Source organism: Schistosoma haematobium, chromosome 2 (genome assembly GCF_000699445.3).
Source record: "Schistosoma haematobium chromosome 2, whole genome shotgun sequence".
NCBI classification, from domain to species: Eukaryota; Metazoa; Platyhelminthes; class Trematoda; order Strigeidida; family Schistosomatidae; genus Schistosoma; species Schistosoma haematobium.
Genome location: NC_067197.1, coordinates 29526822 through 29553065, shown reverse-complemented (window position 1 = coordinate 29553065; position 26244 = coordinate 29526822). Strand labels below are relative to the sequence as shown.

General features: G+C 34.6%; 1 protein-coding gene across 3 annotated transcripts; it reads left to right on the top strand.

The window, feature by feature from the left end:
* Positions 1–353: 353 nt before the first annotated feature.
* Positions 354–26208, top strand: MS3_00006666 (uncharacterized protein). Of its 3 annotated transcripts, XM_051214870.1 has the most exons (16): positions 2665–4699; positions 4746–5019; positions 5066–5243; positions 5330–5596; positions 7116–7250; positions 7835–8008; positions 9046–9131; positions 10849–11072; positions 12266–12375; positions 14342–14551; positions 16196–16471; positions 17306–17683; positions 19039–19120; positions 21322–21435; positions 23018–23468; positions 24406–26208. In XM_051214870.1, the coding sequence occupies exons 1-16, from the start codon at positions 4510–4512 to the stop codon at positions 25277–25279; spliced, it is 4023 nt and encodes a 1340-aa protein (XP_051068051.1). In that variant the 5' UTR covers positions 2665–4509; the 3' UTR covers positions 25280–26208. The 3 variants fall into 3 exon arrangements, with proteins under 3 accessions (XP_051068052.1, XP_051068051.1, XP_051068053.1); XM_051214871.1 differs by lacking the exons at positions 14342–14551; positions 16196–16471; positions 17306–17683; ... (2 more) ...; positions 23018–23468; positions 24406–26208 and adding an exon at positions 354–395 and having other exon boundaries at positions 4474–4699; positions 10812–11072; positions 12266–14227; XM_051214872.1 differs by lacking the exons at positions 10849–11072; positions 12266–12375; positions 14342–14551; ... (4 more) ...; positions 23018–23468; positions 24406–26208 and having other exon boundaries at positions 5364–5596; positions 7116–9667.
* The last annotated feature ends 36 nt before the right edge of the window (positions 26209–26244 follow it).

Genomic DNA, 26244 nt, shown 5'->3' with positions numbered 1-26244 from the left:
ACGACATACCGAAAACAGCTATCATAACTCCTTTCGGACTCTATGAATTTTCGCGAATGCCTTTCGGTCTAAGGAATGCTGCTCAAACATTCCAAAGATTCATAGACGACGTTTTTCGAGGTCTCAACTTCGTACACGCGTATGTTGATGACTGTCTAATCGCAAGTCCGGACAGAGAAACACATCTCAAGCATCTGGATCTTGTTTTCGAACGACTTCAAAAACATGGCATTACTGTAAACGTTCAGAAATGCCAATTCGGAACCGACTCGTTAGACTTTCTGGGACACACTATCGATGTTCAAGGCATTCGACCTCTTAGGACCAAAGTGGCGGCCATTCTGGATTACCCAGAACCGACCACCGTCAAGCAATTACACACGGTTAACGGCCTGGTAAGTTTCTATAGACGTTTCATACCCAAATGCGCATTACTTATGAAACCTCTGACCGACCAACTTCGTGGAAATGCGAAATCCATCAATTTGGACGACACCGCACGAAAAGCATTCTCCACAGTTAAGGAACTGATCGCTAAAGCAACAATGCTTGCACACCAGGACACCCGAGCACCCACTAGCATCGCAGTAGACGCATCCGACTCGGCAATCGGAGGAGTCTTACAACAATGGGTTAACAACTCTTGGCAACCCTTGGAATTTTTCTCTAGAAGGTTGCTAGACACCGAATCGAGGTACAGCACATTCGGTAGGGAACTCCTAGCTATGTATTGTGCTGTACGGCATTTCCAACACTATATCGAAGGCCGTGAATTCACTCTTTTCACGGACCATAAACCGCTCACTTAGGAACCACTCGCTTCCGAACGACTGCCTACCACCCACAAGCAAACGGGTTGGTAGAACGTTTTCACCGACAACTTAAGGCTTCACTATCAGCTGCAAACGTTACACAGTGGACCGACGCTCTTCCACTCGTCTTACTAGGTATCCGCAATGCAGTGAAAGCTGACATTGGATACACTGCGTCTCAACTCGTTTATGGAGCGACACTTCGACTTCCAGGAGAATTCGTGGATCCTTCGTCCTCTTCAATGAACATGGATCTAACCTCCTACACGAACAGGCTTACAAACGCGATGCGTTCAGTTAAACCTGCTTCCACTCGACCTCAATCAACTGATGTTTTCGTTCAACCTGACTTACGATATAGTACACACGTTTTCGTTCGTCGAGACTCGCATCGACGACCATTCGAATCAGCATACGAAGGACCCTTCAAAGTTCTTCAACGTGAACCTAAGTACTATATAGTCGATAAGAACGGAACCAACGATAGCATCAGCATAGATCGCTTAAAAGCAGCGTATTTAGAAGGAAATCCCATTCACGTCGACTTTCCTTCGGTACAATCGCACAACACGACTCCTACACTCATAATACCTCAACCGACAACCAACACTAGCGATGATACTCCGAATGTATCTGAAAATAAACCTAAAACGACGCGTTCTGGAAGAAGAGTAAGATTTCCAGAACATTTAAACGACTACTGCACGTAAGGCACTACTCGACATTTTATATTATCCCGATCTTTCTTTTTAACGATACATAATTTTTTTAAAAAAAGACCATTTTATTATGCCTATATATTTATATTTTTATTTAAAAAAAAACAAAACATAAAAAACATTTTTTTAACGCTATTACGTGTGCTTGAGTATATTTTCCATTTTTTCGCCGACATTGTGTTTTTACGCACATACGAGTGTATTTCGACATGCACTTACACTTTCTTTTTTCTTTTCCAGGACGACTGGAAAAGAACGATGCAGTTTACGAGGAGTCGAAATTTTCGTTGTAACTCTTTCTTTTTTTACTATGTTGTACCTCGGTCCCATATAGTAAGGAAAGACGACCAGACGCTGCTACACTTAGTAAGCTATCAGAAGAGTGTTTACCAACGACAAACTCGTTGGGTTTAAACTTCTGGCTGGCCACGTCTTAGGGTCGTCACTGCCCCACTAGGGGGAGTGATCTGTAGCGGTAAATAAATCCCCAAAATAAATAGCACTGTAAGTTTTCGACATTGGATGCTGACCATATGTTTTAGTGGACTCATCTAGCTGAAGACGCTCGGTCAGGCATCCGCACCAGATCACGTGTGGTAACGCCGTGCTCAACATCAACCGCAATCGCTAGCCAGATTAGATCAGAGAATTCCGATATATTGGTCATCGCCAAATATACTCTTCCGATCTCCTCGACTCTGTCTTTTGATTTCTCTTGGTGGGAACGAAATATATTAGAAGGTGTTACTGGTAGAAGCGTTGTCAAACACTGAATACCTGTGACATCACTGCCATCGTATTTATTGAAGTATGAGATTAGCGCTTCCTGAATCTTTAGTGCGATTTGAACTGGTGTTCAAGCTCTCTGCGGCCTATAGTCCCACATTGTACCCTGTGAAGACAATTGGGGGAAGATTTTCATAAGGGACACAAGTCGTTTGTTTCGAGGATCGACTGATCTAATCTGGCTAGCGATTACAGGGGATTTGAGCACGATATTCTCACTCGTGATCTTTTGCGGCTGCATGACCGAGCGACTTCAGCTAGATCAATCCATTAAAACTAATGTGGTCAGCATCTAATGTCGAAGACTTACAGAGCTATTTATTTTGTGGATTTATTTACCGCTACAATGTAACGCGGTGGAGAAGGTGAGTCTATAATTTATGGACGAACCAATAAAACTTAGGATAACGGGTGTAAATCCCAACCCTTATCATTAACTGCAAATAATTGTCTTTATTCCTCGATATGCTTGTAATCCTCATTTAGCCCTAGTAAGTAGGTTGACACTCTCAAGGTGACTCTAACGTCGCTCGAAGGTCGTCCATAAACTGGTCTCACCGCATCAGCTATACTACGAAACTTAATGAAATTGATTAGATTTCACAATGTTTATGTAAATTTAATGTAAATCATGTGAAAGTATTAGGGGAAACCTTGAAAGTTTCACTACATTCAGGGGCTCCGATTGAATTTCAGCTTATTTCAAGGAAAACCTCTAAGGCAGAAGAAATTTTGGTGCTTATAATTTCATTTTCTCGGAAACTTCCGTAAAATTTCTTATAGAGCTCCTTCGAAATCGGTAAAGTTTCCGCTGATGGGAAGTTAATTTTACTTTCAATATACGGGAGTTACATTTTTAAAAGCTGTGTTCGCATACATGGGCATATGATTTATGAAATGTCTGTTCCCAAATGTTTTCTCCAGCTTCATTCTCTTGTCTTTAGAAGGGTTTCCGTTTACATTTTCAATATAAGTGCTATAAAAAGGAAATAAGATTAAGGAACTCACAAAACGTAAGGCATTCCCTTCTTTTTCTTCACCTCAAGTGAGATCACACTGTAGTACTTTAGTACGTACTAGGACTTCGCGGGAACATGTTATTAGTATAAGATTACTTCACAATATTAGCAAAAATCCATGTGTTATGTAATCACTCTCAAACTCATACTCCATGGTTCTGTACCTAGGTGCTTTACAAACTAGCGAACTGTCAGCTCAATTTCCACTTATCACAAATACTGTCAGTTCGTTCACATCTCGTGTCCTGTGAGTGATCATTTTGGCAGTGTCATACATCGACCCCCTTAAATAACCTGACATATAGACTAAATTTCTAACTCACTGACAACAATAACTCCATTCAAAGCAAAAACGTCGCTTATTCCTTTCTGACACTAGCCGCCACTAAAGCTTTTGTGATAAAAGGTATTGAACTGATTTACGGTAAGGGGCTGTCATAATAACGTTGTTCTTTATGAAAATGGGTTGTGATTCTTAGACTGTCACGATTAACTATGTAGTTTACTGGTAGCTTCCCTAGACTTATTTTTAATGTAAAACTGTCATTCCTTATTCCCTTACAGTGTTTTTCAAATATCACATTCATTCATAAATACCTAATATAAAGATTCCACTAACTACTGGGTACAACATGTAACACGAACTTGGCCATTGATGCTGGTTTAGCTCTTATGGCATCTTAATTGTGTATATTTGTGTGTGTATGCATATATTCACATACTTATCATAAGTAGTTGCAGCTGCATGTTGGTTAGAATGTAATGAATAGATGTAGTTTGTCACGAAGTTTTCACTCAGCTTTCCAAAGTAGTGTTTTTGTCATGCAGACATTCAGTAATCCTTTATAGTAGTAAGAGTTATAAACTGGAACTAAGTTTTCTGTATTATGGAGTGTTTAGATGCTAAACTTAGGAATCACTTACCTGTCATTCCCGTGCTTATATATTTCGCTTCTTTCGATTATCGGAATAGATAGAATAAATATACCTACAGATCATGAACATTTTTAATGGTTCTTTGATTGGTGTAAATTGGTTGTCGACAGAAAAATCCTTTGGTGTATTCACTTTATTCTACAGCTGTGGTACTGTTATTGTTGTGTTGTAATGAATGTTTTTCTCGCAACTTCGTTTCAGGTTTTGTAGAAAGCAGGACGTAGTTATTAAAGAAAAATGACATATAAAAGCTTGGAAACTATTTGGCAGCATTGCCCAATTACTGCTTTATCCTATATTTCAGAAAGTTTGTTGGCTGTAGGCTCCGCGAACGTATTGAACATATACAACATACACAAAAAATCAGTGCTGTGTAAATATTTGTTGAGGCGTTTCGTCATAATGCACAACATAGAGACAATACCAGGTACTTTCTAATTTAAACCAGTTTCAATACCAATATTTGACCATAGATTCCAGACGTAACAGTTATATCTTGTGCACTTTTGGAAATAGATTTGTCACTGTCCTCGGATTCGATCTGTCATCTTCCAATTTATCGCTAATATTTGAAGATTATCATTGTGATAATGTTGTATACTGTAAAATTATCTCAAATGAATTATCACTTTACCTACAAACTCTTTCCAGTCATGGTTTATTCCAGGTCATCAAATTGTCATGGGATTTTAATAAAAATAGTAATAACGTTGATGTCACTTGTGTTCACCTTCAAACGAGTGCTTGGTGAGTGGTCATAGCTTTCTTGGAACTATTCTTATGTTGATATTAGTTACACAGGTCATATATTTCAGTACTCATCTCCAACCTCTTCATTATTGTCTTCACCAGTTAATAAAGCTTTAGTATTTTGCGGATCTACTTTTGGAAATATTCACATCTTTAAAATCCCAAACAACAATGTTACACAATCTTCTGTGGCTCCGAGCTTAAGTCTGTGCGCACAAAAGGTAAGATGGATGATGTATACCGGATTTTTTTACAGTTAAATTCTCTAAATTTCGTTGAACCTCACAATTCTGTCACTAATAAAAAGGGCGTGATATTTTCTCTCGATTTCTGTTGTTTAGCTAGTGAACAGTCATCGTCTAAAAAGTCATTCCGTCTGGTCTCATGTGCTGAAGATCGTAGCATCTCTGTTTGGTCGACTTCAGTCGAGTCAAATGGAGGTGTGAAGGATTTCGGCTTTTGGGAATTAGTGTACAATTTAAAGGCAGGCAGCATTTTCGACGACAGTGTAATATTTGAATCTAGGATATGGTGTGTTCGTGTCGGTGATTGGGGAATAGTAGCCACTGGAGAAGTAAGTATTCGTAACCCCGTATAATATTTGAAATGATTTGTTCTATTTAACTTCAAGTCACATACTACTCAATTACCAAATAACCTTTAAAATATGGTTTATTTGTGTTTTGCGATGGTCGCACATATTTGCCTCATGAGTTTTTCTAAAACTTGAAATAGCTTGTCTAGTAACCTAGTAACCTAACAGTAGTTCATCTGGTAACATAAGATAGTCATAGTATCATAAGTAATGTTTCTGTTCATTGTTGCTCTTTTACTATACTCACACTCCATTATCTATTTTTTCACGACCTCTTTTATTGTGTGGTGCACATGTATCTGGTGCCACCTTGTACTAATGTTTGTGTTCAAGTAAATAAATGTTTTTAAAGTCTCGAGGTACAGAATATGATATCCATAACCTAAAGGTACGGCTAGTTGATAAATAAATCGTTTCTAGAAAAGTAGTTATAATTATATATTACTCTTGATATCCTGTGGTTCTAATGGAAGCGGAATTACTTTAAGGTTCTTCTATATACTCATCTCATGAAGACCTTGCAAATCATATCAGCAGAAGTTTTAATGAAGTTGTTTCTGGACTATTCTTCAGTTACACATGTTATCCGTAAGATATATGAATCAAAAATGTGTCTAAGGCAATAACTTTTCTGTCGACCAAAGTATAATAAAAAGATGGATAGTGGCTAGCAGTGGAATCCAGGACGCGTGTTTCACAGGATGCACATGTGCTAACAAGAGACTGATTAATTGCAATCCTAAATAACGGCGGGAAGGTACTAGTAAACAACACCAAGTGAGTTCAAGGTATGATGAATTTAGAGTTGTTTTGATGTTGGTTTGCAAAGCATTACATCTAGGATTTTTATGAGTAGCCAAAATTTACGAAGCTGAGCAACAGGGGAAATAAGACCACAGATATTTCAGAAATTTGAAGCCTGGAATTTACTAAATATCTCTCCACTTTGTTCGTAGTTGTTTGATTCAAAGGAAATCCTAATCTTTCATTCATCGGTAAAAGTAACCGGAAATGTTTTTTTCATTTTTTACTACTGGAAAAAGTGGCATCATGTCGACTAGTGTTTATTTCACTTTCCTGGATTCATATGACTAAAAGACATAGGTAAACCACAAAAGGTTATTTTTGCTGGTTGATTTGAGTAATGTTAGCTACTAACATCTTTGATATGCCCATATCAAATCCTGACTGTTCGTGATGTAGATTTCTTTTCGTGGGTAAGTTATTAGTTTTTAGACTGTTTTGTAGCGGTTTTTAATTTGTTCATTTTTTGTTTATAAGTTTGTGATTTAAATCTGCATCTACGTAGTGTAATCTTTGTAGCAAAGTCTTTGTACAATCATTTTCATAGGTTACTAAGTGAAAATACACATGATTTTAGTTTGTAACGACAAAGTTGATTGAGATATACTTATTTACGTGATCAGTTTATTTTATCAATTCCCAGCCAATTTTTTTAATATTCTGAATCTAAAAAGAATCGGTGTACTCTTTTTAGGATTGCCGTGTTGTTTATTATCAATGGAACAAAATATCACACCCTAATGTCTGGCGAAATATTCATCGTGGACAAAATGTTTGGTGTTGTAGTGTTTGGAGCGACAATACAGATAACTCGGAGTTTGTCTTATTGGTAAATTGTTATATTGATGTAATGTACTTTTTTATAGCTTCATACTAATGCGTACGTAAAAGTTTTTTATATTTTTGATTCTTAATTGTACTAAACACTAGAATGTACAACTTCTTCAAGTTCAAAATTTATCCACAATGGAGCGTTAACAAATCTTTTTCATTGATTACTGAATTTTTCTTCAGAGCCTGACCATTTATTTACAAGGCCGAAGCGTGCTGCATCTTTTTTTGTCAACTAGATAGCTTTGTTCTCAAACAAAAAGTGTAGTTTAGTTCTATGAACCCATATGTCTTAAAATTATAATTATTTTACAGTTTTTGAAGATACTTATATTTCACTAGCCATACGATGTAATTTTTATAATTTAATGGGTTTAGCTTTTGTGAATTTAAGGGTAAAGCATTTTTTGCATATTAGTATGTATTGATATGTTGTAGTGCTATGATTTATTAGTAGTCACTTTATGATTGAATCCTCAGGAAAGTTATTTGTTAGTCTCTTCACTACATTAAACAGTGATTACAATTAATTCTCCTGAATTAGTCCAGTTCTATTATTTATCGTGTGATTTTTTTCTTAAGGCAACTGGTGGGAATGATGGTGCCATATGTATTCGTGAACTTACAAACTATCGTAATGATTGTGATAAATCTGAATGTATAATAATACCATACCATGAACTTACAACGAATAACACTAAAGAGTTGATGATAGATTCACATGAAACGAAGATAACATCTCCGCGTTCCCAGCAGGTAATGATATTTTGTACGTCACTACACTACTGATTCACGTATTCTTGTTTAAGAAACAATTTATATTGAACGATAGGGGTTTAAATGTGTTTATTCTTTTCTTCTGGTTTTTAATAGCCTTTATATCACATTGTCCATATTATCGCTGAATTGTGACATACATTTATGAATAGCATTGTGCTTCAGAGGTTCAGACTCATTCCATGTAGTCTGATCTGGGCAACAAGTTAGTACTATTGTCCTTAAATAGTTATACGCTCATTGTAACTTATAACTTGGTATATAAACATGTAAGTTATTTGTATGTTTAATATTAAGCGATCCTAGATTGAATTTAAAGAATAAAATGTTCCCCGGATTCGGTCCAGTTTACAATGTGCCTTCTTAATTATTAACCAGACACTGTTCAGACTAAAATGCTTCAATGTGTAGGAAGGTTTATCAAAATCGAATCTTAATATACGGAGATCATGAATATATATAATTTGTTCATCTAATACATGTAACGATGTATGAGCTGTGGCATTGGCTGGGTGGATATTCCCCCTAATTTGATAGAATACACATTCATGCACATTGAACTCAGTACCATGATTAATGGACTTAATATACTTTTATCCTACTTCCTTTCTAGAAGAACACTCTCATTTTACAAACTATTCTAATCGTATCGAAAAGTGTTAAGGATATGTAGAACTTTCCCATCAAAGATTTCACAGACCAGGTATAAAAAAGCTTATTCCAAAAAACTGGGTCAGTACATTAGTGATGGAAGCTACCAGGTCGTTTCCTCATTTTCACTGATAAGGCGTGGCAACTGATTTTTTTCTGTTCAGACAAAGTAAAACTAGGAAAAACTACAATGCAACGTAATTTAGAGTTGTAGGTCTATGTACAACCAATTCAAATTGATATAGGAATTTAGACTGATGCATATATGCACACCAGGTTCTACGTTGCTGATCACTAACTTACTGTACTACCAAACTACATCAAGCAAGTTTACAGTTTGTTTCTGTCAACATTTGTTTTTCTAGGTCTCTTTCAACTTCAAAGAAAAAGATTTTGCACGTGTTCTATTTTTTGGTTCATGTGGTCGTCTGTTCTACGTAACAAATTTAGGGTGGGTTACCAATGAGTTTTCCTTTTTTATTATCCGGATGGAGTAACTTATAATTGGTTGTGTGCAATAGTAACATTCCAGTTTCATTTGCAGTTACCATTGAGAAATAAAAGTGGTGCTACCCACAGCTGCTCCTTTCATAGTTTTCCTTTGCTTAGATTTGATTCGTATTTAAGACACCTATTCTCATGCTAGGTGGCTGGAAGAAGTCGACAGGAAGCCATTAACGTGGGTTTCAGTACAAGTTGACATTCATCAGTAAGGTTTTAGTGGCCCGTGATCTGACTCCAATTGGATCGTATGATTGATCGTTATTGAAATATACCGACCGATATAGTCAGTCAGTCAGTCAGCTACAACGTAGGACCAGGCACATATATGCATCGGTCCAGGTTGCCATAGCGCGCTAGCACAGCAAGATGAACACCGGATTCATAGCAGTGGTTAGGTCAAAGGTGGTAATATATAGGAGGAAGATTGCATATAAGGATACCGTACAGGAAGAAAGAATTAGTTAGTAGAAAGAAAGATATGAGGTGATTTTAATCTCTTAGTTTAAGGGAAGACAAAGAGTGTATACACCTACGCCATTGTGATCGATTCTGAGCCATGTCACCAAGAGTCTCCAACCATTGGTTACGATAGTCACGCGGATCCCAACCAAGTAGTCTGCATCTACCAACATGGCTCAGACTAGAAGTTAGTGTCTTCAAGCACTGATGCCACGTTTTGGTTTGGCCGCCCCTAATTCTCTTCCAACCACCTCTAACACCGGTTAGCATTGCACGTCGTGGTAATCGGTGTTCAGGCATACGTAACACGTGGCCCAACCATCTCAGTCGATGAAGATTCATAACCTCATCAACTGATTTACCATCATTCCCTAATACCCTGCGTCTAACCTCACTATTACTTACCCAGTGATCCCAGCAGACGCCAGCAATATTTCTAAGACATCTGTGGTCAAATACTAGTAGCTTACGAGTATATTCTACTCTTAAAGGCCATGTTTCGCTGCCGTAAAGTAGAACGGAACGAACTGCTGCGCAGTATACTCGTCCTTTTATTGATAGACGGATATCTCGCCTTCGCCAAAGGTGACGTAAGTTAGCAAAACCAAACGAGCTTTTCGAATCCGTGCTGAGATTTTGTCCGATACCAACCCATTAGGGCTGATCAGACTTCCAAGATAAGTGAAGTTGTCGACGCGTTCGACTACTTCACTCCCTATCCTTAGTTCAGGTGTTGACGCAGACCAGTCCTGAAGCAACAACTTGCATTTAGAGGGAGAGAAGCGCATTCCAAACATTCTGGAATTGTTGCTTAGTGCTACCAAAAGACTCTGCCAATCCTCGTATATATTTATCGACTTAATCCGCGTTAGTGAATAACGGAATTAAATAAGCCGAATACGAGAATGGATTTCGAATATATATATATATATATATATATATATATATATATATATATATATTGGACTTGTAATTATTATCATTTCATTAGTTACTTATAGACTCTTAAAATCATTTACAAAATTATATATTTGGAGAGACTTTAAGTTAGCCTCATTTAAAAAACTAATGATAATTATGAAATAATGTATAAACGTTTCTTCGTTATGCAGACTATATATGGTGTTTTTTCCATTATTTTATTTCGATATGCTATATGTTCAAACAGTTGGAATTATCCTGGGAATATTTGATACTTTTCACAGGCTTATCTATACATATTTCTATCTAAATGACCCAATCGTTCGACAAGTATTTCCCAAGATTCATCGAAATTTCGAAGATGCAAACACTGAATTTTCGGAAAAACCTAATCGCTCTATGGTCTCGTTTTTAGGCGGCTACTTGACGTGTTGTACAAGTCTGGATCGATCCCACGTGATAATCGGGAATATATATGGCTATCTTTTACTGGTTAGGTTACTTGAAGGTAAGTATTGCTTTTCGGTTATGTGATATGCCATACGAATGACTCCCCAATCTTATCGTGTTAATTTATGGCACCTTGATAATCTGTATTTTCAAATGATAATCTCAATGGATTTTGATGATTATGAGTAGATTTTGAATAATTGGTTTATTCTCGAGCTCATAACCTCGGAATGATACTTTAATAACATACATAAACCTCGTAAAACAATTTTGGTGTGAAGCGCTTGCGCAAAAACCTTCATTTTGTTTCTGAGTCACATTTTCCTTCGGAAAAAGCATCGATCTTTGTTTTCTTGTTTCAACGTTTCAGCAACAAGGATAACTAGTTTGAAAGCTCACGGCTGTTCGAAATATTTAGATAATAGAACTATGTATGACTTAACATGGTAGGAAGAATCAAAGGATCTCTGAGTTGGTGATTATATCCTGAGAAGTTGGGAGCTATTGGGGTTTCTTCCATAAAAAGTTAAATAGGCGCTGGTAGTTGATATCACTTCCAATGAAAATTATCGGTAGGACACACAATTTTAAATGAAATGCCGCTTATTAAAATCATATAGTTATTTGACCTTCCTTTGAATTCAGGCCTTCAGACAACAAAGCTCCATTAAAATTATACATTTGAGCTACAAATCTCCACCGTTTTGAATCCAAATACAGAAAATTAGTCTCAGTGCCTGTTGGAGTCTGATGAATAGGTTATTTTAGAGGGTGGTATGCTCATGTTTAGTATCCGATGAGTAGTGAATGACCAATTAAAGATCTTCACAAAAACCTGAATCATGATTGATTCTCACTTCCCGTAGCTTAGTTCGGGTATCAGTTGACTATGAATTTTGAGACTTGAAAACTTGATCTTACTTGGGGTACCAGGAAGCACTGAAACAGCTTTTTCTTTTTAGTCCTACTTCGGTTTGGGCGCCCTCGGACATTATTCCAGCCCTCACACAAATCGAATGATTTGTATGGCGCATATGTATTTGGTGCCTCCTTGTACCAATTCATATGTGTTTAAATAAATAATAAATTCTTCCTAGTATGATACTTCACCAATGCACTCCCACGGGTCAACCTAGGAATGAACCCTGGCCGGTCATATCTCGTGACAGATACATAACGACCACACTTTCATTGAATAAATTGTATAGTTTTCTTTTATAACTTTTTTGTTTCTTTTTATTGCAAAAATAGATTCACCTTTCATGGAGTGGTTAGATATCGTTAATATAAACGATAAAATCATGAAAATTATATGGATCAATTCATCATATGTAATAATTGGACTAACAAACGGTGATTCTGTAAGTTTTTGTTTATTTCCTTTAAAATATATCCACTTTCGATTGTAAATAATATGTGATGAAAAAGCAATCGCCATTCTCTCCATGCTTTCATGTTTTAACTAATCAAAATTTATTAATTTCACTACAATAAGTATGTATTAGTGAATTGTTAAATAGATATGTTGTGAACGAGAACACAGGTGGGACAACCAATTTATTGTTAAATACAAAATTACAGAATATCTTGGTTAAATATGAGAACCATACACTGAATACTACATTTGCGAATCTCCTGTCAATTTTCCTTCACATTCTGTTTGATTCTCCCAGTTCACAATTCTTTTCTATTCTCCTCAACTCGATCTTCTTAGCCTGCTGTTGCCAGGTTTTCTACTTCCGAGTGGTGTTACTACTTATATCGGCAGACATATGTAGCATACACCACAGATATATCTAAAAACTAAACATAATAAATTACGTAGTAACTAGATTTATCATTATGCTTTAAATCTAGTTTTAGATACTTTAATGATTATCGTAACTCAACTTTAAAGGAGGTAAAATCTTAATTTTGCGGTGAGTGTAAACAGTCCCAGTTGGTTGTTATAAAAATTCAACCGTTTTTTCTTGTGTGTAAGGATTTATTCGGTAAATTCATTTTTTCATTACTCTTTGTCAAAGTTTGAGAGAGAAAGAAATTGATAATTAGGATGTGTATTGGAAGTCAGTATATATGTTATGATACAAAAAACGGCGCATATGTCGAAGGTGATATTTGACTATTTCGTGTGAAATTTCTGATCTAACTAAATTTTAGAAAAAAATGTTAGTGATATTACATCCATCTCACAATCCATGTATTTAGTGGGTATGTGCAGGCTTTGAGACCGACCTTTTAACAGTACGAAGGCGACATCTCTCGAGATGATCATCTATGGGAAACACGTTTGGCACCACATACATGTACGGTTAACAGTACAATTTTGCCCTCGAACATTAGATTCACTGATTTAGTTTTACCACTCTCTAACTGATCTGTTTCGACTAGTAGGTTCTCAAGAAACATCTGTTCTAACCAATATACTTTGGTTATCATAACAGACAGGATCATCAGCCATGTCAATAAGGTGAGACCTAGGGTCGTTAGTCACCCAAAAATAAGATTTTTGATATGTGGATATTTTGCTGTTTATCGCGCTACTTCATCATTGTCACTATATAAAAACTCAGATCAAAAATGTAACTCTCCCACGTTTTAAATTTATCCAGTTTCATAATTTAATTTGCTTTTTTAACCTAGTATCTGTCGTCTAACTTCTGCACTGCTCACTTAGTTTTTCCACCATACTCGAAGAATGCTTTAAAGATATCACATATTAATAACTTTTGAATATTCCGTACTTTTGAAGGCCATATTTAACGATCATATAGCAAGATAAAACAGACTGCTACCCAGTATATTCGACCTGTAATAGATAGACGAAAGTTTGCAAAATCCAAGGTAGATTTTCGAGTCGAAGACGAGATTTTAGCAGCCACCAACTTATCAGGGCTGGTGAAACTTCTCAGATAAGTGATGCAATTAGTGAATTCTACTACCTCACCCATTATGATCGAACTAGGGGATTTGTTGTTCATTACACTCACAATTTTTTTTAGTAAGTAAGATAGACATAATATATCATTTCTTTTATTCCTTTTAATCGTTTACATCGTTGATGTATCTTATTGTACGCGAGCTATGGATAATATGATTAAACAATGATAAGTAGAATTCGATAATATTCACTATAAAGTCAATAACAAGTTAAAGAAGTTTCTAAATAATTTTCTGCTTTTCATCAAGCAATATCTAACTGACCAACTGTAGTCTTTTTTTTCGCTATTACCAATGAGTAACTTCATTGAGTCTAAAAAATTTTTGGAATTAAATTCATGAAATTAAATTGTCCTATGTTGTTTTGTTTTTCCCCTTATTCTAAAGTTCATTATACCTTTATTAAAAGTTGAAAATACTCTTTCATTTGGTAAAATATTCACTATTATTCAAGGATCAAATAGTTCAAAAAATATGAAATGGTTAAATACATCATCTGAACTCATTCCTATTCATTTTAATAACACTGAAATAAGTGATAAACAAATTCTTGTAACTGGTACTCGTGATGGTGGAATTTATTCTTACGTTGTAAATGTAAGTGTACTTTTTTTTTGTAGATTTCATCAATATGTAAATCAACTTGATATCAAACTACTTTTTTAAAATAGTAGTCAGTCGTAATTGACATATGATCTGACTAAATAAATGTAGGTTACCTTCAATATCCATATTAAGTCAGTGTAATTAAGTGGATACCACAAGAATCACAATAGTTCTAGTATCTTTGATATTAAAAAAGTCCAAGATCTAGAATAGTTAGAGAAAGAATTAAAAACTATTTATGAAGGAATATTGTAATCCAAGTCCCGGAGAAATATAAAAGGGTGAATGCATCTGTTAAAGTATCTTATATACCACTCTTATGTGCAAAAATATAAGTAATATGTAGCACGAAGAAAGACGGAAAATAATCCTAATAACAACATGATTAGAAGAATAATGGAATATATAAAAAGACAACTAAAGGAAGATGTGAAAATGATGTATCGAATGTATGGTTTTCACATTTTACCAAGGTACTGTGTAATTTTGCGCGTATTAATAAACCGGTTTACCGTACCTGAGTTTTCGTTTATTACAGCACTAGAGATCAAGTAGTTTAGTCACTGAATGTAACAACGAGATTAGTAGAAACAATTACAACAACTAGTAATCATTGGTGCAAATTGTAATTTATTAACCTAATAGATGACAATGAAAACTTCGAAATTTAACCATCTAACTCGAAGAGTTTAACACCACCAAAATGCATGAAACTCTTCATTGTAAACATTAGTAAAATGCTGGATACTATCTTTTTATCGTTGTTATAAATCTTGCCCGGTATTCTAGCGTAAGCAAAATGTACTTCTGATGAAACGCGATTTCTATTAGATTTAAACATTCCCATGTAAAATCTTTATCAAAATTATCCTTTTCGACTATCAAACCACTTATATTCATTAGTGACCGTGTACACTAGGTCAAATACTCAGTTCAACTGGAATTCTACAAAATGTAGAATATAATTGTGGTAACTTAATATGCTTTATTGATGCTTCTCCGTGTATAGTAAGACGAAGATAATGTCAATTACTATTTTCCATTAACTCGGAAGAAACATTCCACAAAACACTGAGTAGCATGAGTTTGAATCACATAGAGAGTGCGTCATTCCCCTCAAGATAATAGACATACCTCTCCTACGAGTGCAAACTTATGCAAAGCGTAGTTCTTGGACGTCTGGGTGATTACTTGTAACATCGGAACAATCCACTATATTGTCGAGTCATCCAAACTAGCGACCACATTACAACTGGGCCGATTAAATTCTTTCAGCATTAGGGATTTAACAGTATGATATTAGTTGCTACTAAGTGAACAGTTAGGATGAAGATGATTCAAACTTCCCTAACTAACCTAGCTCATAGAAGTTTTCTTTACCACTTACAAACTTCTTAAGTCTGAGTTTCTATAAAGATCTTTGTTAAATATGTTTATTTTGTGGAAAGAAATATCTATGAACATTTTCATATATAGAAATACTATATTTTAGAAGTACTTTTGTTACATATTCATACGTTTATTCCAGTTTCCCTTATGTTTCGATCTCATCTACACTGTTGCTTCATTTCGCTCATCATTATTACCATTTAATCAATAAATACGTATTGTGTCATCTCTCTTTTATTTATCCAGTTTTTAATTGAAAGCACTAAAATGTATTCACCCGTATGGTTTTTGAAATCATGTCATAAATCTGGTGGGTGTACATCGATGCTTGTGATTAAAGGACAGTCAGATTGTCATCTCTTATCGTGTGGTCGAACATACGGTGATGTTAAATACTGGTCCATTCAATCAAATGGTTCATTAAATCTGTTGGCAACAATCTTAAGATCTGATCATATAACATGGATTGAGAAACTGTATCGGTCAATTGATAACAAAATTTATGCTTTAGGGTTTCAATCTGTAAGAATATTATTGGTTTCTGTTGCTTTGTTTTGTAAATACTTAAAAAGTTGTCCCGTTTATATTTTGCATTTTAATATAACTGATTAAAATTTTTGTATTAAGACGGTTTAATTTACGAATTCATTATAGAATTACATTTTATATTCTTAGGTACTAAATTACTGACTTCTATTAAATTTATGTGTATTACCTATGAATGAATACTAAGATCTAGTTAATTAGTGAAGATACATAACTTGAAATAACCAAGTCATAGGTTTCATCTAATTGTCTATTCTAGTCTGGTTTAGTTAATATTATTATTGGCTGGTAACTTAATCTAGGGACATTCAATTATTGAAATGTATCCATATAATTTTTAATTTGGTACGGTTATATTCATGTATTCATAGTTAGAATAGACGTTTAATACTTTGTTAGGTTATACTTTATTTGTCAATCCATCTTATTACAGACTCAAATCTTCACTTTCTTTCTGTTCATCATGTTGAACTCGTGTCCACATGCAGTTTACGGGTGCTCGGTGCAGACGAATCCGAATAGGGCTACCGGTTTGTTTGACTTAGAGCTTCTCAACATTATAACAATTTACTTTCAAAATAATGTCGGACTTGTTTTGTTTTACCATTGTTTTTTCAGCTTGTATAACAATTGCACTTATAGCGTCCATGATTAACGCATTCGCCTTAGAGAATAAAATGCCATCAAAATCCTTCACTTGTGTCACAAGTATTTTTTATTTGACTAAAAACGCATATTTCTATCTTGGTAATTAACTCAATGAAAGCATTTCCTTCATACTTTCTCTCCTGCTTATATTTTATAATACAGAAGTATTTCAAAGCTATCTCACTAAATCACCAGTGTTTACAAGCAGCTAACCAATTGGATTGGTCGTTTACCTGTCCAGTACGTCAGGATGGTTGTTACGTTGTCGATTGTGGTGGTGGTAATCATTATTGGGATTGGTTTTTGCCCAATGGTACTACTATAAAGACAAATAAACTGACTAATTGTGAAAATGGCAATTATAGTTACAATGCTGGCATTGTTGTTGATAATAATGAATCCATCGAAATGAAGAACAGTTCATTGTGTCCTGTCTTTGCAAGTATTAATAAAGGCAAAGTTGTAATTCGGTCAGACCCGCATAATTGTATATTATCATACAGAGCAAATAATTGTAATTTCGAACCTATTTATTTAAATGTAAGTGTGTTATTATGTTTTCACGTTTACATTTGTACTGTGAATAAAGAATTTGTTTTTTAATCTTCTTTCCGTATTAATTGGTTTATCCAAAATTAGTTCTGTTCATATGACATTCCTTGAACATGATTATCAATTGTTTTGTAGATGCTTTGAATTAAAGAATGTAGGGAATTTATGTTTTTGTTAAAAGTTCTGTTTTCGAGATATTTTAAGAAGAAACTACATCCTTTGTCATTTTACTGCAAATGCTCCTGTTCTGTCATATTGATATTGAATTATAGTATAACACATTTCACTTTCGTCGTGTGACATGCTTATGTTTCTCTGTAAGCATGAAATATATTACTCATGGTTTATTTATCAGACTCTATTCGTAAAATTGCAGCTCATAGACATGTGCTATGAAGTAGTGGTAACTTAGTTGTAAGGGTATTCTAGTTCCAACCACTAGGTTACAGGTTCAAGTCTTGTTCCGTCTATTTCGATTCATCCAAAGCCTATTACTATCACCAGCCCTCATATATGAAGTATATCTCAGAGCCGAATTCACAAATCTGTATTTGGTGGTTGAGCTTAATGAGTTACAAGAAGTGTTACTAATTGTCTCAAATCCCCCCCACACAGAAAGTCAAATACATTTCTCTAATTAGCGTTTCCTGTAAATCTAAGTGATTGTTAGTAATCGATATATTTATTTTTTTAATCTGATTCCTTAATCATACAAATCATGGGTAATTTTGGTACATTTTGATCGTTTTCGGGACTGCATGGTTGGTCTCAGCTGTGTATGTAACTCGGCTTTCAGCCAATAGATTGCGAATTTCAACTTCACCATTCGTAATTCAGTCTGGAAAGCTGGGTAATATCACTAAATCTGACATATATAATGTAGCTCAAAGCTGACAATATTAACCTGTACCTGGAAAATCACCTACAATCGTAGAAATATACTGAAATTAAGCTTAAAATATAGCTTCATTAGTTTTTCATAACTTCAGGTTTCGGCTTTTTTCAGGCTGATAAATATTTAGATGTCACTTTACCTGAAAGTAGAATTCAGAATTAGTAGTTTCTATACTTTATCTTCAACCATTAGGTTGGAAATTCAAATTCAACTGTACTTACTGTAATCTAAATACTCAAATAGTGTCTTGAGTCTTTATACAATAAATATTCCTGGAAGTTTCTCAGTAAACTTCTATTTAAGCTTTTCCGAAAAAACGATTAATACTGGGGTTTTTCATAACTTTAATGAAGTGACTACTGGTTGCATAGTGTACGTTGTTATCGTCAATTGTTTGCATTTTTTTACTGTGTTGTGTTCTCAAAAACCTTTTAATAATATATTTCAGCCGTCTCTTCATGGTCAAACAATTAACACTTGTTTATTACTCAATAAAAATGACATATTCGGTGTTCAGAATTATCTTAAAGGTTAGTTTTATTCTACACTTTAAAAAAAACATATTGTCTTAAATACAAGTCGTTTGATATGTTTTACAATCTCATGACGTAGTCTTGAATTACAGTTGACAAGTCAGAAACCTTCAGTTTGTTACATTAGTTATTACTTATTATCATGCGGCAGAAACTTGTAACGTCACCAATCAGTCGTGAATTTAATTTAATCTTCAATTGCCGAAGTTTAATCAACCCAATAATTTCATATGATATGTATGACTTATAACGTAACAGATGAATATGTACATGCTTGCTGAGTTACAGTTGGAATCTTTATTCAGTAATTAGCATACTACGCCGAACAACCGTTTTTGTGGATTATGGTTATAATAAGCAGTGTTCGAAGTGATTGAGACAGATTTTTATACGAATAAGTTGTGTCCTACTGTAGTGAACAAGAACACCAGTGGGGACAACCGAATGTATTTAACACAAAATTACAGGACTTGTTAATAAAATCTAACAATCATAAAGTAAATGCTTAATTTGCAAAATGTCCACCAATTGTCTCAAAATGACTCAGACTTCATTGTTCTTGCATTTTCATACAAATGGCATTCTGTTTCCATTGTTTACTGTTTGATCCTTTTGTCTCTCTGCTGCCAGACCTTCTGTTCACGACTAACATCATATACTATTTATGTCAATATAAGTAGCAAACACCATGCTACCAGATATCAGTTTTGTATACAGTACAACTATTTCAATATACACTTTAAGAATGAAAGAATTTTTAAAAAAAATATTATAAATATAATAAGTTTCTTCACTTGGTATTGTTTTACTTGAATCTTCCCATTGATGTTTTAGGACTGAAATTGATCAGTCTGTTATTGGCATATGTGCATACTGTGCGTATGCCTCGACATTGCCTTAGTTTACAAGCATTATAAGCAAAGATGGATAGTGGCTAGCAGTGGGAAGATTCAAGTAAAACAGTACCAAGTGAATTAAACTTCACCCCATTGCACAAGCAAGTGGCTATCAGGACTCAGTAGCTAAGTGGATAACGCGATGGTGTTTGAAGCGAACGGTACTAAGTTCGAGTCCCAGAGTGAACATCAACTTTGAGATGCAGGTACATCCAGCTGACGAGTCCCAAACAGGACGAAACGCGCGTCCTGGATTCCACTGCTAGCCACTATCCATGTTTGCTTATAATAAGTTTCTGTTTATTTAAACCATTGATTTTTATACATTGATAAACAGTTATTTTATATTACGATTCCAATCGAATAAATCTGTTTTCTATTAAAAATAAGTAGCTTCATTGTTACGAGTCGGTTCTTTGTTATAGAATATTAGGTAGTTTCTCTTATAAACATAATGAAGAATGAATTGAAGTATAAATGTTCACTGAATGATAGGGGTTTTTTCATAATTGTGAACCCATTGTTGTTATTATGTTTCTTTACATTACTTGATTTTTTCTCCAACTTCCTTTAACTTGTATGGCTCTAACAGTATTTTACCACATACAAATGTAGTTATATAAGAGGAAAAAGATGAAAATAAATTCCGTACTTTTAATTTTGCCTACTTCCTAAGTAGTATTATTGTCTATCTCTAAAATTTCTTCACAGAAGTTACGATTATTGTTGACTTGCTGTCATGTGGTGCGTTTATCCGAATAACTAATATTTAAAGAAAAATATTTTATTAAGTTTTCAACCAGTGACTTTTCTAATTCCCTCCGCTAATCAATATGTTGTAGATCACATTTCTTTCCATAAAATGTAACATTTAAACTGTTTCACCCTGACAGTACACTAGTATGGCTACTTGTTATAACTTCAAGAAAATTGAATCCTTACTACGTGCTATAACTGAACAAGAACTGGTCTGGCTTAATACAAGGGAGGAGGCAAGACTGTAGATGAGCATCTGTCATGTTCCACAAATAAATCAAAAACTCTGTGGAAACCACACTGCGTTATACATGTAATTATCTGATCAATGGTCGAATTAGAATATATATCGAACCAGCCAATGCTTCACATAAATTAATAAGTAACCTAACGTATGTACACTATTTACAGTATCATCAAGTTAATCTGCTTCAATTAACAATTATAACCAAATTACTGAGTTATATGTTTTCTCCTCTCTAACACAAATGATACAAAATCTCCGTTTGTTAATATGTTTATATTTTGTTGTTGTTATATGTTAAGGTGATTCAAATGATCAACACATTGAATTATATTGTTTCGCTGGAGGAGAAGATACTTTGATATCGAGTTGGAAGATATCGTTGCCAATGATGAGCACTGATCCATGTATAAATGGTAGATACTTCTCTGTAAACCTACTTATCATTCACTTAAGTTTTTTTTACTCAAATAATTAAATAATACTTTCATTATGTTAGATGAGGTAAATTGGTGATAAATTATCACAGGTATGGATAGTATCCACTAGAAAGTAGTCATGTTATGTTGAAGTTTTTTTTTCCTAATAAATATTGATTTTCCTCTGCTACCACAACAAAGTTGTCATTCTTTGTTTTGTGCCTTTGGTTCATATATTTCTTGTTATCTCACAATAACACGTTATATAATGTATATATTGAGTGATCATAAGTTGTAATTATAGTGGGAGGACTGTAGACATTACTTGATTGTTCGAATTGAAATGTATAAGAACAATCGTCAAACGTGTAATGTAATATACTCAATCTCATAACGTTATCTGCATCTCCTTACGATGCTCCACTGCCTTGTGGATCAAACCTTCAGGTCGAAGGCTCCGGTTGTGCCACCCCCTAGGAAAACCATCTGCTTTGGTTTGGGCACCAGGGCGGTATCACAGCCCTCACACGTATCAAATGAGATCTGTGTGGCTCATATGTATTTGGTGCCTCCTTGTACCAATATCTATGTGTTAAAGTAAATACATAAATAAATAAATAAATATCTATTGAAACCATCGTGTCACAATATTGGTTGTCAAGGTTTGGAGCTCCATCTCTCAACATTCTTGTCTATTCACATTTGTCCAAGTCTCAACTCTTTAATGGTGTAAATAAGTACAATAGAAGTGTTTACTACTTCAACGTGGTATGTTTAAAAATTTGGTAATGATATAATAGACTTGTATGATTGTTTAGTGATTGTTCAATTGATCACCGGAATGAATCCGATTATTGTACTCAAACGATAATTGATCATAAATCCAGATTATTGACGTAAGCCCACCCCAACGAACAGATTATAAAGGTCAGATTAACTGATTATAAGAGACAGCCTTTTTTATTAACATAATGCTACCTCTATAAATGAAAATTTTCGTACAAAAAATAAACATTAATAAAATGTCATTTAGAACAGAAATAACTTTATGATACGAGTTTTATAGGTCACTTAGGTTCACTTAATGCCCATCGTATCAGTGTCAACATGATGGTAAATATTGAGCAGTCAAGAAAACAATTATTATTAGAATTAATAATAAGCAACTGTAGAATTTGTCACACAAAACGTTTTCGTACAAATATTCATGTATATCATAGTAAAGCCTGATGACGATCTAATTGAAAACAATTGTTCGCTTATATGTGTTGTTCTAATTTTCACAATTGGAATGTTTAATATTCCAAACAAAACAAGTTAAATGTATACGATTTATATTATTTAAGAAATTTAGAATAGGACTAATGATTAACGTAGCTAATTATCACTCAAATAATCAGCAGTATCTCTAAGTCGGTGTAACTTAAATGATGATAATCTTTATTTCGCATCCTTATAACTATATAAAGTTAAACTTTAATAAAGTTTATTCTTATTTTTTAATACCTTGATATAGCTAACGTAAACGACATCTTTTAAAGTTACATCGTTTCTTCTTGTTATGTTATTTCTTGCACAGAACCGATTTCCAGTTTCCCACAACATCATCGTGGTCATATATCAAGTGTTCGTTGCGTAGATATACCTTATATCCTTATTAATAATATAAATTCAACCCAAGAAACTGTTTCTAAACGTTACATGCTGAGTGCTGGTGGTCGTGGGCAAATTTGTTTATGGCGTTTAGTATCATCAAATGAACCCGCGCTAGTAGCAGGCTTCTTAGGTTCCACGAAAATTCGACATAATGAATACTGTCGGGTTGGCAATGTTTCTGACGATAATGATACTGTTCAGCAGGATAATGGGAGTGATCACGATGATGATTTGAAAACTGCTAAATTTAAAAATGTTATTGTATCAAGTGATATACGTGTAATGGCTTTAGATTGTGTTCAAGTTCCTAGACAAGGAGATCAACTAGACGATAATATACTAGTTATTGCAGGTTGTTCAGATGGATATGTACGGTAAGTGATTTATTATTTTCCTCTTCTGATTTTGACACACTAACCAGTAGATACACGAGCTGCGGTCATAAAAACTTCATTGTACAACGTTTAAGGTAAACCAATCTTAATTTCTGTCAAAATACTCCACATTTTCTACAAGACTCTTGTTCCAGCACCATTTTCATGGTTTAGAATATTCTGGAATGTTTTCAGCAACACAGTAGGTTGACGGTCATTCTGACCTCGTATTATTTTTGCAGAATGACTGGCTTTACTGAAACTCTTGGTCTACATGAAAATAGCCATTTTATTCAACGTGTTTTCTCTACAAGTAGCCTTTGATATTTCATAAAAGTTTTTACCAAGTTTCGATACAGTAAAAGTAGATTGTTGACTGAGTTTTCCTGTTTGTATAGTTGACTATAGTTTGAGAGATTTTCAACAATATTATTAAGGTATAGATGAAGAGGAGATTCTTTACGTGCTGACAGCTAATAGTATGCCCCAACCACTATTTCTACTTCTACGAGCAGAACTATATACAGCTACTAGTAAGTAATGACTCTCGCTCTGCTAAGCCATTTGGGAGTTGAGTTTTTTAATTCCATATTTATAATAGTTATCAAAAATGATCCATAATTACGAGCATACTAGGATTCTCTCAAGCCATTAGCACGTAACTCTGACTACCAATGTGATTTTTTCATTCCGACATTTTCAAAATTGAAATTCATCCTAAGTTTGTTAACATGATGTCGTAGTTAGTCCCTCTGTTGTCAAATATCTATTTGATATCGTATAATATGCAGGTATTTACAGTTATGTTATCGTCACAAAAGCAATTATCACAGTACTGTAAACATTCTAGATTTCTTGTTTAAAAAACACATTTTGGTTAGATTGTATAAAACGCTTAATGACATCCAAACTACTTCTATGCTATTGTTTTCCTCAGATTGATTCATGTTCAACCATCGTCTGGAAGTAATACGGAATATCCAAAATTCTCAGAAATCGAACGAATCAATCCAACGATATTACCAACTAACAAATCAGACAATCACATCAGTTGTTGTTTAGATTTAAAACTTTTGCAAATCACTTCCTATCAGATTTCTTTTGCTATTTCGAATTCTCGTGGGGAATTACATGGATGGATTATACCATGGTGTCCTTTGAGAGGTTATGGTTTTACTGATAACCACCAATGTACCAGTGAACCATATATGTATCAACAAGACAAGGATATTGACGGATTATTTGGTCTTCGTCTAAACTCTGCCTACCATTGGATGCTGAACTGCCAACCAATTCCACCATTTCATATACAAAACCCATTGGCTTTTAATTGTATAACTTCGCCAACAATAGAGGTTACTTTATCTGACAGTAATACAATCTCAACGATTATTGTAGTTGGTGGGGATGATGGTAGTATTCGTATTGCACAGATTCCTTTGGATATCTGTCATTCATCAAAATCTAATGTAACATATCCTCAGTGGTCCGCTTCGTGTGTAAAACATTTCAGTAGTGTTGTGAAAATTACCACATGTCCTAATTTCGAATTGACCAACGAGTTTTTATATTACTTCTTAAGTTTAGCTTCGGATCAACGAGTGATTCTATGGCGTCTAAATAAAACTTCATCATGTGATTTCCAATTAAATGCAACGAAATATTTTCTATTATGCGGTTTAGGTGATCCTCATAGTTTATCTGTAACCAGTATAAATATTCAATCTTTATGTATTTATACAAAAGAGTATAAGAACAAATGTTTTGTACTTGTTGTTGGTACTGGTGCTCAGTTGATTCAAGTATTTTAAAATAAAATTTTCAAAAAATATTGTACATGAAGCTATCATTTTGTGCATTATATATTTTCATAAATGTTGAATTTCTTTGTTTGTCCTGTCGTTTCACAATTTATCTTTTATATCATCAGCGTTGTTTTCGTGATTTGATTTTTTCGAATATATTATGTAGGAACTTCATGTAATTATTAAGTAACAAATGCCCTGGTACGGCCAAGGGTCGGGAGAGTCCGCTCTCCCTCTCGAAATGCTCTCAAATAGCCTCGAGTATACAGCCACTTTCAGGGAAGTCTTACTCACTGCCTTCTCGCGAAAGGGGTATTCTTTTACGAAATTCAAAGGATAGAAAGCGAATTTTCGGTGATTTGACCGAGTTGGAGGATATGGAGAACCTACCTAGGGGAGTTGGAAAACACTGACTCCAAACCAATGGTGTACTTGGGCTCCAGAGTTCTGAAGGAATAAATGGTGTATGAACCTATTGTTGGTCTCCGTCTACCATGGGAATGCATCTCCTAATGTTGCTCCACTGCCTTGTGGATTAGACATCTGGATGAAAGGCTCGGCGAGTGGCCCTTAAGGAAACCATATGCTTCGGTTTGGGCGATCGGCTAGTATTCCAGCCCTTAAACAAATCGAATGACAAGGTGTGACGCATACATATTGGATGCCTCCTTGTATCAATGCATGTGTTTAAATTAAATAAAATAAATGAAATACTATATCAGTTGTTTATTCTATTATATACTTGATGCTTATTAAGATTTTAAATCAAATGTGACTTGAATTATTAAAGTAATGTGATCATTTCAAGCCAGTTTCAATTTGTATACAATGATGATTTAGCTTCTTTGCAGGGTTTTTGCGTTTACTTCCAACATTACGGCTGTATAGTTTATTGATTGAGCCTCCAGATTTGTAGCGTACACTGTTACTGACACGTAATCACGTATTAACCGAGTTTACGAACTGAATAA

Bases quoted from the DNA above. Each gene is read 5' to 3' on its own strand.
- MS3_00006666 (XM_051214870.1), top strand. From the start codon at position 4,510: ATGACATATAAAAGCTTGGAAACTATTTGGCAGCATTGCCCAATTACT. The intron at 5,597-7,115 runs GTAAGTATTCGT...TACTCTTTTTAG, and splicing joins GAATAGTAGCCACTGGAGAA to GATTGCCGTGTTGTTTATTA. The intron at 19,121-21,321 runs GTTAGTTTTATT...TTATATGTTAAG, and splicing joins TGTTCAGAATTATCTTAAAG to GTGATTCAAATGATCAACAC.